Source organism: Penicillium pulvis (assembly GCF_028828015.1).
Source record: "Penicillium pulvis strain IBT 33274 chromosome Unknown contig_5_segment0_segment0, whole genome shotgun sequence".
NCBI classification, from domain to species: Eukaryota; Fungi; Ascomycota; class Eurotiomycetes; order Eurotiales; family Aspergillaceae; genus Penicillium; species Penicillium pulvis.
Window position 1 is genome coordinate 1760277 of NW_026643078.1, and position 13346 is coordinate 1773622.

The window sequence follows — 13346 nt, forward strand, 5'->3', positions numbered from 1 at the left end:
AATATAGTATATAGTGTAATATTAGGTAGCGACAAGGAGAAGAAGAGGATCTACGAAGATGAAGCCTAAGTAGTGGGATAGAAGGCACTAGTCCCAATCAGGACGTTAACAACATCGTGGTGCAGAGAGGCTTATCATTATAGCTTAGTCATACTACTATCTTAAAGTATCTATTTACAGCACAGAGGAAGTTGTTTGCTCCCCTCGTCAATAATTTTCAACTTCCTGAGAAAACAGCATGTTCTTCCCTGCTCATTTTGACCTCCCTCATGAATCGATCAAGTCGCCTTACAGACAGTTTCATAAAATGACTTGCCCTGTACTTCAGCAATCTCCAGTTCAAGATCGGTGGGTTGGCGAGAACCGTCGGCACCCTAAAGAGAGTATTTTAGAATGGGCAGGTTGTTCAAATCACTGGGGAAAATGAGAGGGCCACGCACTGCAAAGGTTCCTGCACCCCATGGCGAACCGCCATGCACTTCCACAACATTAGAGAGTAGGGAGGATGCTGCTTTATAGCCAAGAGGTACGTAGATAAATCCGTGGTGGGCTAGAGTGCTCATCATTGCAAGCGCTGTTGACTCTTGCCCGCCACCAAGAGTTCCCGTGGACACAAAGACACCAGCATACTTGCCCCAGTAGCCGCCCGAGTTCCAGATGCCTCCGGTTTTATCCCAAAATACCTTCCATTGAGCAGGTAAGTTTCCAAATCGTGTGGGAATCCCAAAGAGCACTGCATCGTAGTCAAGTAGCTGGCTCGGTTCGAGAATGGGATAAGCGGGCTTGCTTGGCGCATACATCTTCGCCAGAACTTCTTGGGGAAGCGTTTCTGCAATTCTGTTGTGATATGCCTTGTTATTCATATTGCTTCGAAGAAGTGGTGATAACGAATGAAGAAAATGACTTACTGGAACAGGTCCGCCTTGCCGCCAGCTATGACAATACCCCTCGCTTCAGCCTCAGCCAGGGCCGTAATGTGGCCGTATAGCGAGTACTAGGCAACACAAATGATCATAAGTTAGACCTTGAAGTAGTTTATGAATCGACAACACATCCCAATATTCTCACTTACAAACACAATAGCGATTCTGGGTGCCATTCTAACTTCTTGAGAATAACGCTTATAGGAGAATCGCGCCAAATTTTATTCGGGATGCGACCCTAGCCTTTTTATATCTTTCAAGCTCTAAGCTATGTTTGGTCAGTTTTGAAGTGACATGTCTCCTTGTCTGGAACCAATGCTCCGAGCATGTGATATTCTCGCGGAGCATCGTGATGCATACCCGGTATTTCCAATACGAAACCCGAATACAAGGCTAACTGACTTCAATGGATCTGCCGGTCTATAACTTCAATCGTCAGGCTACAAAGTCCATGAAGCCCGCCTTGAAGTGCGGTACCGAGGAAATGAAGTTAGCGTGACTCAACCTAGCATGGTGGGAGGGACAAGGTTGACCTTAGCCCGATGAATCTTGATGTTTATTGGCTAATACCGGCTCGACGTGGAGAAAGCCCGGCACATTTGTGGGTTCGGATATTCGGATTTTCGGACTCGGACTTTTCAATGCTAGTCTCCACGAGAAGAACCCTCCGAACCAGCGCGACCTCTTTATCTCCCATCATCACGATGACTATTTGATGCATCTCTCAAGTATCTCTATGTAACTTGGAGGCATGGACAGAACAACAACGTTTCGATTGCTCCAAACAAGAAGAGAAAAGAAGTGAGAGGCAGACAAACAAAGCTTAGATATGTGATAGTGTGCTATTCAGTAATGCTACAGACCAGAGCGATCACTCGAGAGAGGCCTGGACAGATCCATTGCTGACTTGATTGGCTTGATCCTTGTTTTTGTGTAAGAACCATGCATGTCATACAAGGCTTTTCCACGAACATTCCGAGCATACGAGAATGCCGGCATTCTGCCTAGATCCCATCGATTTGATAGTGCTGATGAAGTCATGGAGCAAGTTGAAATTCCACTTGACTTCTCATCTTGTGAAAGCGTTATTTACTTCAAGAATGCAACTTCGACTGCACACGCCATGGTTGCTACCTGACAGCTGTAGGCGTCGAGGAATTCCTTAATCGGCTCAAACGTTCCCATGTGGTGCCAAGTTCCGTCTGGCTGGGAAGTGATGTTACGGAGATGGCGGAGATGGCCCATTTGAACATCGGAAAAGTTGTTGCATACCTTGAAAGATTCAGCTAAAGCCCGGGAGCTGTATCGATTGTTTATTTTTGATTTTCAACACGACTGGAAGAAGTTGAAGAGAAAACCAAGATCTACACTGTCGAGATCAAGCCCGCTTTAAAGCAAGCACCTGCATCTATTTCTCTTGGCACAGACGCTGCCCCAGAATCTCACTGAGCCGAGGTTGGATATGACTGCTACGAATTCTTTCTCATTCGAAATATCTTGCTTGGGTGCTGCATATTTAAGTGCGGAATATCCCAAGTCCATGGAGGTCTTAATGTAATCTTGATAGCTCAACTGGTTGGCCGTAGCAGAGAATCACCCTAGGATATATATTTTCAAGCGGTCTCACCCTAGCGATTTGAGCATTGATGCCGTTCACCTGGGCACTTAGTCCCTGTCAGAATTGTATGAAAAGAAGTCGGGAGACCAAGAGTTCGTTCCCTGCCAGCCGAATGAAATTGCACGTAAATACCCAAGATAATCAACTGAATCAATGTAGATTAAAGTCCCGCCAAAAGTGGATCGCGGGATGTTGAAGGAGCTGGTGTTTGGTTGATTGGTGAGAGGAATTTGCTGTGTTGAAGGATACGCATCTCAATCAATGACGCGCAGAATGTGAAAGTCCGAAATCCGAAACCCGAGAAGCTTCCGACCTCTGGAACTTCCGACCTCACAAGTTTGTTGGATCTTCATCTCTGCAGAAACCACCACGTTTTACCTACAGTTCTTCCGAACTTGGTTTTTTCTACCATGGCCCAGAGATTCGATCGGTCTCAGATTGCTCGAAAACTCCCTGCAGTAAGCTTTCTCTCTGTCTCCAGCCTGTGACTCCTTGTAATTTGCCCCTAGCACAGACCACCCCCTTCCTGCTCCGTGGAGACCGCAGAATATTGGCTAAAGCTTGCACAGTGTGACCTTTGCTACGACAGAAAGGTATTTGCGTGCCCCACCTCAAACTGTTGCTCACCCCCCTATGAGCTGTTGCCAGCATCGGTTTTCTTTCAAGAATTTTCCAGGAAATACCCTACTCATTCCAGTATCTTCATAGATAAAATGTGACAGACAGCAAAACTGCATGAATTGCTCTAATGTCAAGACTGATTGCGTGCGGTCACGACCATGGCGTCGAGGACGGCCCAAGCGATCCGAGTAAGTCTAAGTCGAACATACACCAGCGAGCTTTCGAAATGGTAAAGGTGACGAAAAAGAGCATTGGGAATAACGATTCTTCATGACAAGACCACGACACCCAGGAAGAGAAGGCCACATCTCGGAAGTTAGCGCCAATGAAAGGTCCGCAGCCAGATTGGCTCGGACCGAGATCAACACACCCCGTGGATATCAAAATCAAGGGCAGACCCCGGAAGGGGAATCAAGCCGTCAAACACCGCTCGATGAGGCGCAATCGCTCTTTGCGGGGGTCTTTGCTGAACATTCACAAAACTCCAACGCAGCAGCAGGGATAAGCCCTGTGAATTCTCGACAGACAGATGACGCGAGAAATTTGTTCAGGAGAGAGCTGGACGCCAATTCGAATCTGCCCCGTGACAGGCGCCAAATACTAGACTCTGCTCTATATCTGGTGACAAAATATACAAATGCTTCATATCAAATTGAGAATCCGATACAAGAGCTCTGTACTGGAGGTATTGAGTCCTCGCCTGATGAACCTAACCCAGAGCTATATTACATGATGCTAAATGGTGTGTATATCTCTACCGAAATCCACGAATAGTTTTCAAAATCTCTAACTGACTAGCTGCGACCTGTTCAAAAATATCTGAATACTGGCCAGATCACATCAGCAAAAAAACCCTGGAAAGGTTCTGCTTGGCACTTGTTCGAAACACCGTAACAGGTCAAAAGAAGTGGCAATTTAAGCTATGCGTTCTTGTCAAAGCAATCCTTCACGTAAGTCGGTGGTTACGAACGTCTTCGGATACGGGACTCTCGGAATCCTTGCATCTTTCATATCAAAAGTATGCTGCAGCGGGTCTTCGATGCCTGGAGAAGATCGATATGATGACCTCTCCTAATTTGTTGATGCTACAGTCTTTATTATCCGGGGTAAGTAAGTAACCATCCTGTCAGAGACTTGCGCATGCAGCAGCAATCTTGATGCTAAATGCTGTAGGCTGTTCTTGTCCAATTACTCGGCGACTCGGCTCGTGCCTGGATGTTGACCGCATTTGCCTCCAGAGTTCTCGTTTGCTTGGGATACCATACGTTGTCTCTTGAAATGCTAGGAAACGATGATATATCAATTGATGTTCGCCATTGCATATATTGGTGCTACTACCTTGATAAAACTCTTAGTACAGTCCTCCTCAGACCATCATCTCTACCAGAATTGTGTCTTGAACCTGCGAAGCTGGTCCCTACTAGCCCTTCAGAGCCCCTGTCAATGGAGGTCAAGATCCTAGTTGAGCTTGCCGGAGTCCAGGATGTGTCTCTTGTACTCCTGCTTGGGGGCAATAAACTGGAAAAGTCTGGGATACCAGAATTGATTCGGTCTCTGCAAGATCGAATGCGGGCAATAGGACATGAAATATCTGAGGTATGAGACCTTGAGGAAATTAATTGTAATCTTAAGCTTGCAAAAACACTGACAAAGGGCAGGCTCGAGACGCTTGGAGCAATGCACCTGAGCTATCCATTGAGATGGATGCTCTGGAATTCACCTACAACTCTATACTCACCACGGTCCTGCGCTTGGGTTCGACAATGTTGCACGATGTAAGGATGCGGGAAGAATGCCTGCACAACGCACGGAAATCCATCATCTCCATGAGGTCGCTACAAACGAAAGTCTCCGTCGCAAATGAGCTTTCTCTCGATGTCATATTCTGGTGAGAGGCTATTTTAATCTCATGATATCATCAGTCCCATACTCATCCATGAACAGGACGGCACTGTTGAACCCCCTTACACCATTTTTTGTGGTTTTTTGCAATGTGGTAGCTACCTCTAACCTTCAAGACCTCCAGCTTCTGCGACAGATAACGGCAAACCTGTCACGAATTAAAGAGCGAAACCCTTTCCTTGCGAATCTGCACAAGTTTCTGCTTCAGTTTGTCAGCCTTTGTGCAGAGTTAGATGTTGCTGAGGTTCCAGAGACTTCGCTGAGTTGTCAATTGCCAAACGAAGCTTCAACATCTGCTGGGACTATGGATCATGACCAAGTTCTCAGGCCTACGGCTGAATTGCGTACCCCAATCTCGGATCAAGCTGAAAGAGTACCTGCTCAGACAGCGATAACTTGGGGGGGCAAGGGACTAGAAACAGCCGTTCACTCCCGACCTGCCTCTCAACCACATGGATTGGCCATTGGAGGACCAGCGCTTGAGCTGCGACTAGATCCTAATTCTATGTGGGACGATAGTCTCATGTGGGATTTATTCAACACACAGCCTTCGATTGAGTGGTGTGACATGAACTTCCCAGGTGAATTCATGGGTTCCTAGTGGGCAAAAGGATAGAGGCACTTTATCGACTTGATCGACCCCATCACATGGGATTTCGGAGTGCACCGCAAATACAAGCTTAGTACACAGTTTAATAGATACCTAAAATTCAAGCTTTTATGAGGCTCAATTTAATAGAACCTGCATCAAAAGTCTGATCCCAAAATTAGGTGTCGATTCTTTTTTCTAAAAAAAAGAGATAGAAAATAATGGAAAAAAGAAATACGTAAAGAAGTCTTGCCTATTCGCTCATTATTGAAATCAGAAAATGGTCCCGCCCAATTCACTAAGCTTTCGTCTTCTAATGGCGTCTCACCTGGTACTCACCCTTATTACCACCCTGGTACGCATCAAAGTATTTGGTCTACTCTGTGTTACGCACTCGCTCTTCTGACCCCTGATCGCACAATGCTTCAACACCAATTGTCTTCTAAACTTAGCCTATGGTATAAATTTACCTACGTTACTATACATACGACCATAGGGTGTGGAGAACAGGGCTTCCCGTCCGCTCAGCCGTACTTAAGCCACACGCCGGTTAGTTAGTAGTATGGTGGGTGACCACATGCGAATCCTGACTGTTGTATGTTTTTGCTTTTCCTTCTTACTATTCACCACAGGACGTGTGCTTCATTTTCACCAGCATGAGAAATATTGAATTCTGTCGCAGCCGACAACCAGTGCTGTCGATAGATGAGCGCTTCTTCCTTTTGATTTATCTTCTCTCTTTCATACCACCATAATTCCATATTGTTCTATCTGTTCTGCCTTGCTTGTAGCAGCAAGATATATTGGCTTGTGCTTCCTTTCTCCTCTGATCCCCGACCAGCATCACGTGTTGGCTAATCCCAATAGCTCATCATGACCCTTCCAATGGGCTTCCAGAAGCGCGAGTCAGAGGTGAACGCTAGTAAGATCTAGGGCTCGCATTTTTCAAGTAGAGGCATGGTTTGTCCAGGCCTCTCCGTAGTCTTGCGAAATCGCGCCGGCACAGATGGAGGTATAGCTTGATCTTGTTTTTCGCTATTACCTATGTTCGAATGTAATTACATGAAGTATAGTTCTTATTGTACCCCCTGGACAGCGCTGAGAAATAACTTGCCCTCTTGAAGTTCTTGACTTTGGTATCAAATATTTCCACCAGACTCAATGACCGGACCATTATAGACCTTCCTCCCGCGAATCAAATACCATACCAGCCCGATAAGAAACTCGCCAGTGAAAACAACAATCGACCAGTTCATGCTCTCCAGAGTGACAGGCATCGAGGCAGGAAAGAATGAGAAGAAGATGGCAATCGTTAGGAAGGAAATTGAGGCAATGTTGATGACAATGCCGAACTTTCCAAGTGTCCAGGGGCCATAGGGAACCGATTCTCCCTTAATCTTCTTTATGAGCATGAGGACGACGGCGATTTCGTAGGAACCAAACAAACCCGCCGTGGTCAGCGAGATGATGGCATTGAATGCTGCGGTTGAACCAACGTTGATGATGCAGATCAAACCGGTGATGAGTGCACAGAGACCAACGGCGCGGAGAGGGAGGGCAGACCGGGAGCTAACCTAGAGGTGGATAGAAAAGTTAGTCACCGTCATTTGTGTAGGAGAAGGAAGTGATAATCAGCCATACGTGAGCCAAGAAATCCGAGAATGGCAGTCCCTTGTCTCTGGCAAAGGCCCAGGTGAGACGCGATGCAGAAGCCAGAAATCCAAACGACGCGCAAATGACCAATGCAGTGGGAATGGCGGTCATCACGGAAGCCCCTGCGTGAGACTTGGTGGCCGCGTAGAAAACTTCAATGAAATCGTAGCCGGTGGCGCTATTCAGGGCGTCATCGACATTTCCGATACAGAAAAGGAAAGCGATTACAATAGCAAATCCAAGCGTGCCGTTCAACAGAATTGTGCCAATCATGCACCAGGGAACGATAATAGAAGCATTGATGACTTCCTCGGCTGTGGAACTCTGTTAGTTTCTCGTACTTCTATCTAGCAACTTCAGTCTTACCCATATGGCAAGGGCCGTCATAACCTGCAGAACATTAGTCAAAAGAAGTCGCATCCGGGTAAAAGATGGATGTCGTACCAATGAAAGGGAGGTTTGTTCCCATCAGACCAATCAGCCAGGTGAGGCCTGCGTTACTCCATCCTGAAGAGTTTTCAAAGGTACCAAAAACGTATGAGGCATCTTTGTGAGGTGCAAGGTAAACGAGAGGGATCAGGACAGCAAAAAATCCCGCGATATGTAGGATCAGAATCAAGCCCTCAACCTGAGGAAGGAGCTTTGCCCCGATAGAATTGACGACCACGCAAATAACCAACGCAGCAAACATCATCAAGGTTCCCTGCCAGCCCTCCGAAACATAACTCGGGTAATTCAAGACCACGAGGCCTTGAGTCACTGTTGCAGCAAAATAGACGCCAGCTGCAGTGTTAGCCCACCATCCGATCATGGCCATCCATCCCGTCACCCAGCTCAGAAACTTTGCCTGACCCTTTGGAGCTAACATTGCCACCCAATGATACTGTCCGGAGGAAGTAGGAGCCCTGTCGTCTGTTTAGCTTTATGTCTTGGAATATTTGGGTGGGCGGGTATCATACATTGAGGCCATCTCGGCTAGCGACGCTGCAGTTACCAAAGCGCCAAACCAGCAAAACAAGAATCCATAGACGAGCGACACTGGACCACCATCAATCATAGCAGTCAAGTTAGCACTGAAGTAAATGTTAACGTGAGCCCAATGAAGCTTGAAAAGCTGAAACTCACAACAGCACAGCCTCCCAAGTGCACATCATAGTTGTCGTAAAGCCTAACATGGACAAGAATCCAAAGTTTCGCTGTTTGCGTTAACTTCGTCTAGACCGAAATATTTCTTTTCCCTGTGAAGCCATACCTGGAATTGCTGTTTCTTGCCTTGTTTTGCCATATCTTCGGCATCGCGGCTCTTGTGTTTGCTGGAGCCCAACTCCTGGATCGCCATTTCGCCATTTTTAAAAGCCATTTTGATCCTGTGTTGAGATATGCCGCAAAATTGGACAATACATAGGAAACCAGAGATAAATCAGAAAAGGGGAGAAAGAAGAAACCACAAGGAAGTCAATCAATTATAGACCGCGCCTAGCAGCTACTTGTCGAATCAGGTTATTATGCCCCGAGAGATAAGTAGAAAGGTCGCTTCGTCCTCGGCGCATTGATCAAGGCCACTTATTTAATATGGAAAATAAATATTTTGGTGCCTCTCACAGGTCGGGTGCAATCAAATTCCCCCTTCGAGACGAAAGCCGGAATGCATATTCTGCAGGAAACTTGCAGAACTATTCGTTAACTGGCCTAGACCATGGACACACTATACACTAGCTCGGTTCTGTCGGTCCAAACTGTACGCCACAAGGATCAATATGGCAGTACCAATTTACGTCCCGCGTGCAATGCATAGGATCGCTCCCGATGCAATAATTAATTTAACGCACATTGGCAGATCAGAGTCATACGAAGGGTTGTACGGCGGAGGCTGTATGCGACCGTTCTCAGGTGCGTTAGGAAGCGGATTTGGCAGAATCACACAGCACACAGTACCACGGAATCACGCAATCACAGAGATCGGTAAAAATAGCTGCAAATACTTTTAGCTTTTAATGCATAATAACCTCTTGGACGATAACAAATACCCCGCTTCTATTTCTACTTATTTATCCTCAAAGCTTTACTTCTTGTATTGATAATATTTCCATGACGACCTTCAATCCTTGATTTATCTAATATGGGTTCCATCATCGACTGGTCCCTGCGTCCGGTCTACTCGCCGGAGCAATTGGAACGGTACTTTAACCGGATTGATCTACCTCAAAAGTATCGAGAATCACCGGTAGTTAGGCTTGGGGCAAGCGTCGACAGTGAGAGCGCTCTAAGCTTTTTGAAAGTTCTACAACGATACCAGGTGGCAGCGGTGCCTTTTGAAAATCTCAATCTTCATTATGCAGTCAAACGCTATATTTCTATTGATGCCCAGAAGCTATTTGAGAAAATAGTAGACTCTGGATCGGATCGGGGGGGCTACTGTATGGAGAATAGTACTCTTTTTGGGACCGTTCTCAGGACTATGGGATACAATGTCACCTCGGTCGGAGGTCGGGTAAATGAGGCGGTCCAGCCCATATCAGCCTCGAAGGACTGGAAAGGACCGAAATACGATGGATGGTATGATATTATTTCAAGCTTAATCTAAAACATGCTAAATAATTGAGCATAGGAATCATTTGGTCAACATTGTTGCTATCGGGGAGCAAAAGTACCTGATAGATGTGGGGTTCGGCTCGAGTGGGCCACATCAGCCCGTTCCATTGATCGACGGGTTCAAGGCCCACAATGTCGGCGACCAGTTTGCACGGCTCATCTATGGCCCTATCGCCCAGCACACGAGAGCTGGTCAGTCCCTCTGGCAGTACGAGATCTGCAATGCAGGTGGGGCGTGGATTCCCGCCTATTGCTTCACTGAAACGGAATTCCTTCCAGAAGACTTTACGATCATCAACTACTATATGAGCACTAGTCCGGAGAGCTGGTTTGTTTCCCACGTGGTCTGCGTACGGATGCTTCTGGACGATGGAGGTGGAAAGATCATCGGTGATCTAACCTTATTCGATAACACACTAAAGCGTCGCCTGGGGGCCACGTCAGAGGTCCTGCAATCCTTCGCCTCCGAGGAGGAGCGTGTGAATGCTCTGCAGAGATATTTTCGCATTACAATTTCAAAGGCAGACCAGAACAGTATCCTCCAGACGGCCTCGGAACTCATGTAGTCTCGTGTGGATTGGCAACTTCGCAAACTCATCGAGATTATAGATAAGCTCTAATAGACTGTGCTTGTTTTGACTGGACATCAATGTACTTAATTGATTGCTTACGTGTACATGATAGTACATTACACCAATCAATCTCTACGCCTCATTTATATGAGCAGCTCATTTGGCAATCTGTGAATGGCAATTCTGGTCCCCACTTCTTATGCACGGGCGCATGGGCCAATTTCCGCATCCCCGACGGGAAACACGCAAGCATAATGCGCACTAAATTATTAGACTGACAGTCGTCGCTTAGCGAAGCCCCCGATAAGCCCCTAGCTCCCGGTAAACTGAATACCTTGCATGCTTTCATTTCCACCGAGGCTTGTTCTAAGTGATGACTTCTACCATCATTAAATCTATTCCACCAATCCGAAAGCTATGGCGCACAAGAGACAGCCACAGTCTAGACCTTTTATATTCCAACGCGTTAGTGTCGCTATAATCAGGATCAATCTAGTTCATACCGCCATATTTGCTCAACAAAAATGAGCCTTAACCCCTGTAAAAGAGTCTAGCCCTGGGCGAGACAATCCTTCCCGTTGTTCCCACGAGGGAAAGATCCCTGTCCGTTCAACCCCCTAATCCGCTTCAGGATACTATTACAGCCTATGCTATCCCGATCACCCCTGGAATATATTGGTAGTTGAACTGAAAAGCTGAAACTTTACCAAAAAAGCGAAGCGGCACGTTCCTTCGTAATGTTGTGCGTACCTCTGTCTATCTACGTATCAATCTATCAACAAGCGAGGTGTAGGCTGTCCTTGAATATTCTCAGTAGTCTAACAGATATCGCTGTATCTCAACCTTTATGAGTGAATACACGAGTCGCTCGCTTTACTGCCTATACGGTTCTTATGATGAATATTGAAAGCTATTTACAGATACGCACAATCGAAAGACGCGCGGACTCTGCTAGTCTTGATCATGGAGATGAGGTCGCCATTGCAGCCTTATACCTCTTGGTCATGATGATAATGGCTGTACTGATCCGACTTGCCTTTCGATTCTTCATGCTCCGGTCATTGCAACGAGATGATGGGATAATTGCCCTTGCATTGGTATGCTTTTCCTACTGTGCCACGCGAGACACATTATCTGGATCATTTCATTGAGTTCGCTAATGCCGAATTTTCAACAAGGGAGCAGGTCTTTGGCGTCGCACAATCCGGTGTCATATTTCAAGGGACAAAATATGGGTTGGGGAAGCGTGAATCTGCTTTGAGTGTGCACCAAGTGATTGACGTGGAAAAGGTGAGTTGTTGCTTTTGCAGACCGAATGGGACTTTTGATATATACTAATGTAAAAATGCTTTTTAGAGCCTATATACGTCCGATCTGCTTTACGTTCTTGCCCTCGGCCTTACGAAGCTCTCGGTCTTGGAATTCCTGAACAAACTCTGCGTCAACAAATCACACAAAAAAATATGCTTTTGGTCATCGATCGCCGTTACAGTCTGGATATGGCCCGTTTTCTTTACTTTAGCTTTCAAGTGTGGAGTGCCAAAACCATGGGAAATGGATGATGGCAAATGCATTGATACAGTAAGCATTGACATCTGACTCTAGTAATTCAACTCATATTGATAACTTGATCCTATAGTTTAGCTTTTGGACAGCCATATCATCCATCGACGTTCTTACCGAATTCATTATTTGCCTTCTCCCAATTTTTATTATCAAGCCCGTCCAGGTTAGCTTTGGAAAAAAAGTCCCCGTTGTGGTCGCGTTCGCGTCCCGCTCAACGTACGTATAATATCTTTCTATCTTCAATTTCCTGGACTTCAACTAACATGGTGCCCAGTGTGATAATAGCGACCATCGTGCGCCTTGTATTCCTGCGCAGTGCCCCTAATTCCACTGATATGACATATTCTGCCTTCGAAACCAGGATCACCACGCAATGTGTGCTGTGTGTCAGCCTTATTACCGCATGTATTCCATGCTTGAAGCCATTCCTGGACGCATTTGACAGCGGAATGCTCGGCGTCGGCCTGCGCAAACGCAAGGGCGGGACTCAGAGTGACTCTTATGGCAACTCATATGCGTTGGCGAGTATGAGCCGTGGGGCAAAGGAGGCCACAACGCACTCTCGATACATAGAAGATGAGATCGAGGAACTTGGAACATCCGCTGCTGCCTTTGCAGTTACCTCTCCTGCAAAGCCACAACAACTAGGAGAGACAAGCCACTCGACAGGAATTCAAAGAACGGATCAGTGGAGCGTGAGGTGCGAGTATGTCGATTCGAAGCCTGGGTCGTTTGGGGAGGGACTGGAAGAGTCGGAGACATACGGTAGCCGAGTTGAGCATTCACTGTGATGAGGACCATACTGTGAATATATTTAGCGATAGACCTTGTCCTTTCCCGCGGTGCATACAACAGACCCTAGGCATGACCACTCATGAGAATCAATGGAGGAAATAGTTAATTTACTACAAAGAATGTAGATGCTTGGATACTATTGCAGTCGTTAATAGCTATTTCTTTGCTTTTACAACTCATTATCGGCAATTGTTTCGCCAAATTCAATCTTCTCCCTTTATGCCCTTTTCTAGGCCAATGCAAAGACAACTCCCCTAGAGGTCTACGTCTACATGTGAGGATGCTAAGCTTTTTTGGCAGCTGCCTTTACCCCACTAGGCTTCCAAAGTGGCAGTGCATCCCCGAAAAAACCTCGGATATTGTACATCACCTTCCAAGATTTCAGTGATATTTACGGGCCTTGGGGCCATGCTAAACATCACGTATCTGAATTATTTCTATTGGCTTGTGTCAGCGCTCATAATTGGTTGTAGGAGTAGCATCATATATATTTGGCGATCGTTTGCGTGCGTTTT

The 13346-nt window shown here is 46.3% G+C and overlaps 5 protein-coding genes across 5 annotated transcripts; 3 read left to right on the forward strand and 2 right to left on the reverse strand.

Moving 5' to 3' along the window:
• Positions 1–278: 278 nt before the first annotated feature.
• Positions 279–1099, reverse strand: N7503_007235 (uncharacterized protein; the record flags this gene model as incomplete). The annotated part of the gene is made up of 4 exons (XM_057066782.1): positions 279–374; positions 441–837; positions 909–994; positions 1073–1099. 4 exons carry the CDS (start codon positions 1097–1099, stop codon positions 279–281), a joined length of 606 nt encoding a protein of 201 aa, XP_056920463.1.
• A 2333-nt stretch (positions 1100–3432) lies between these two features.
• Positions 3433–5665, forward strand: N7503_007236 (fungal specific transcription factor domain-containing protein; the record flags this gene model as incomplete). The annotated part of the gene is made up of 6 exons (XM_057066783.1): positions 3433–3904; positions 3997–4112; positions 4182–4268; positions 4336–4758; positions 4821–5050; positions 5107–5665. 6 exons carry the CDS (start codon positions 3433–3435, stop codon positions 5663–5665), a joined length of 1887 nt encoding a protein of 628 aa, XP_056920464.1.
• Positions 5666–6792: 1127 nt separating this feature from the next.
• On the reverse strand, positions 6793–8666 carry N7503_007237 (Amino acid/polyamine transporter I; the record flags this gene model as incomplete). The annotated part of the gene is made up of 7 exons (XM_057066784.1): positions 6793–7227; positions 7295–7620; positions 7673–7696; positions 7751–8211; positions 8266–8379; positions 8432–8502; positions 8559–8666. 7 exons carry the CDS (start codon positions 8664–8666, stop codon positions 6793–6795), a joined length of 1539 nt encoding a protein of 512 aa, XP_056920465.1.
• A 759-nt stretch (positions 8667–9425) lies between these two features.
• On the forward strand, positions 9426–10464 carry N7503_007238 (arylamine N-acetyltransferase family protein; the record flags this gene model as incomplete). Its single annotated transcript, XM_057066785.1, has 2 exons — positions 9426–9862; positions 9915–10464. The coding sequence occupies 2 exons, from the start codon at positions 9426–9428 to the stop codon at positions 10462–10464; spliced, it is 987 nt and encodes a 328-aa protein (XP_056920466.1).
• Positions 10465–12299: 1835 nt separating this feature from the next.
• Positions 12300–12827, forward strand: N7503_007239 (uncharacterized protein; the record flags this gene model as incomplete). The annotated part of the gene is made up of 1 exon (XM_057066786.1): positions 12300–12827. The coding sequence occupies one exon, from the start codon at positions 12300–12302 to the stop codon at positions 12825–12827; it is 528 nt and encodes a 175-aa protein (XP_056920467.1).
• Between the last annotated feature and the right edge of the window lie 519 nt (positions 12828–13346).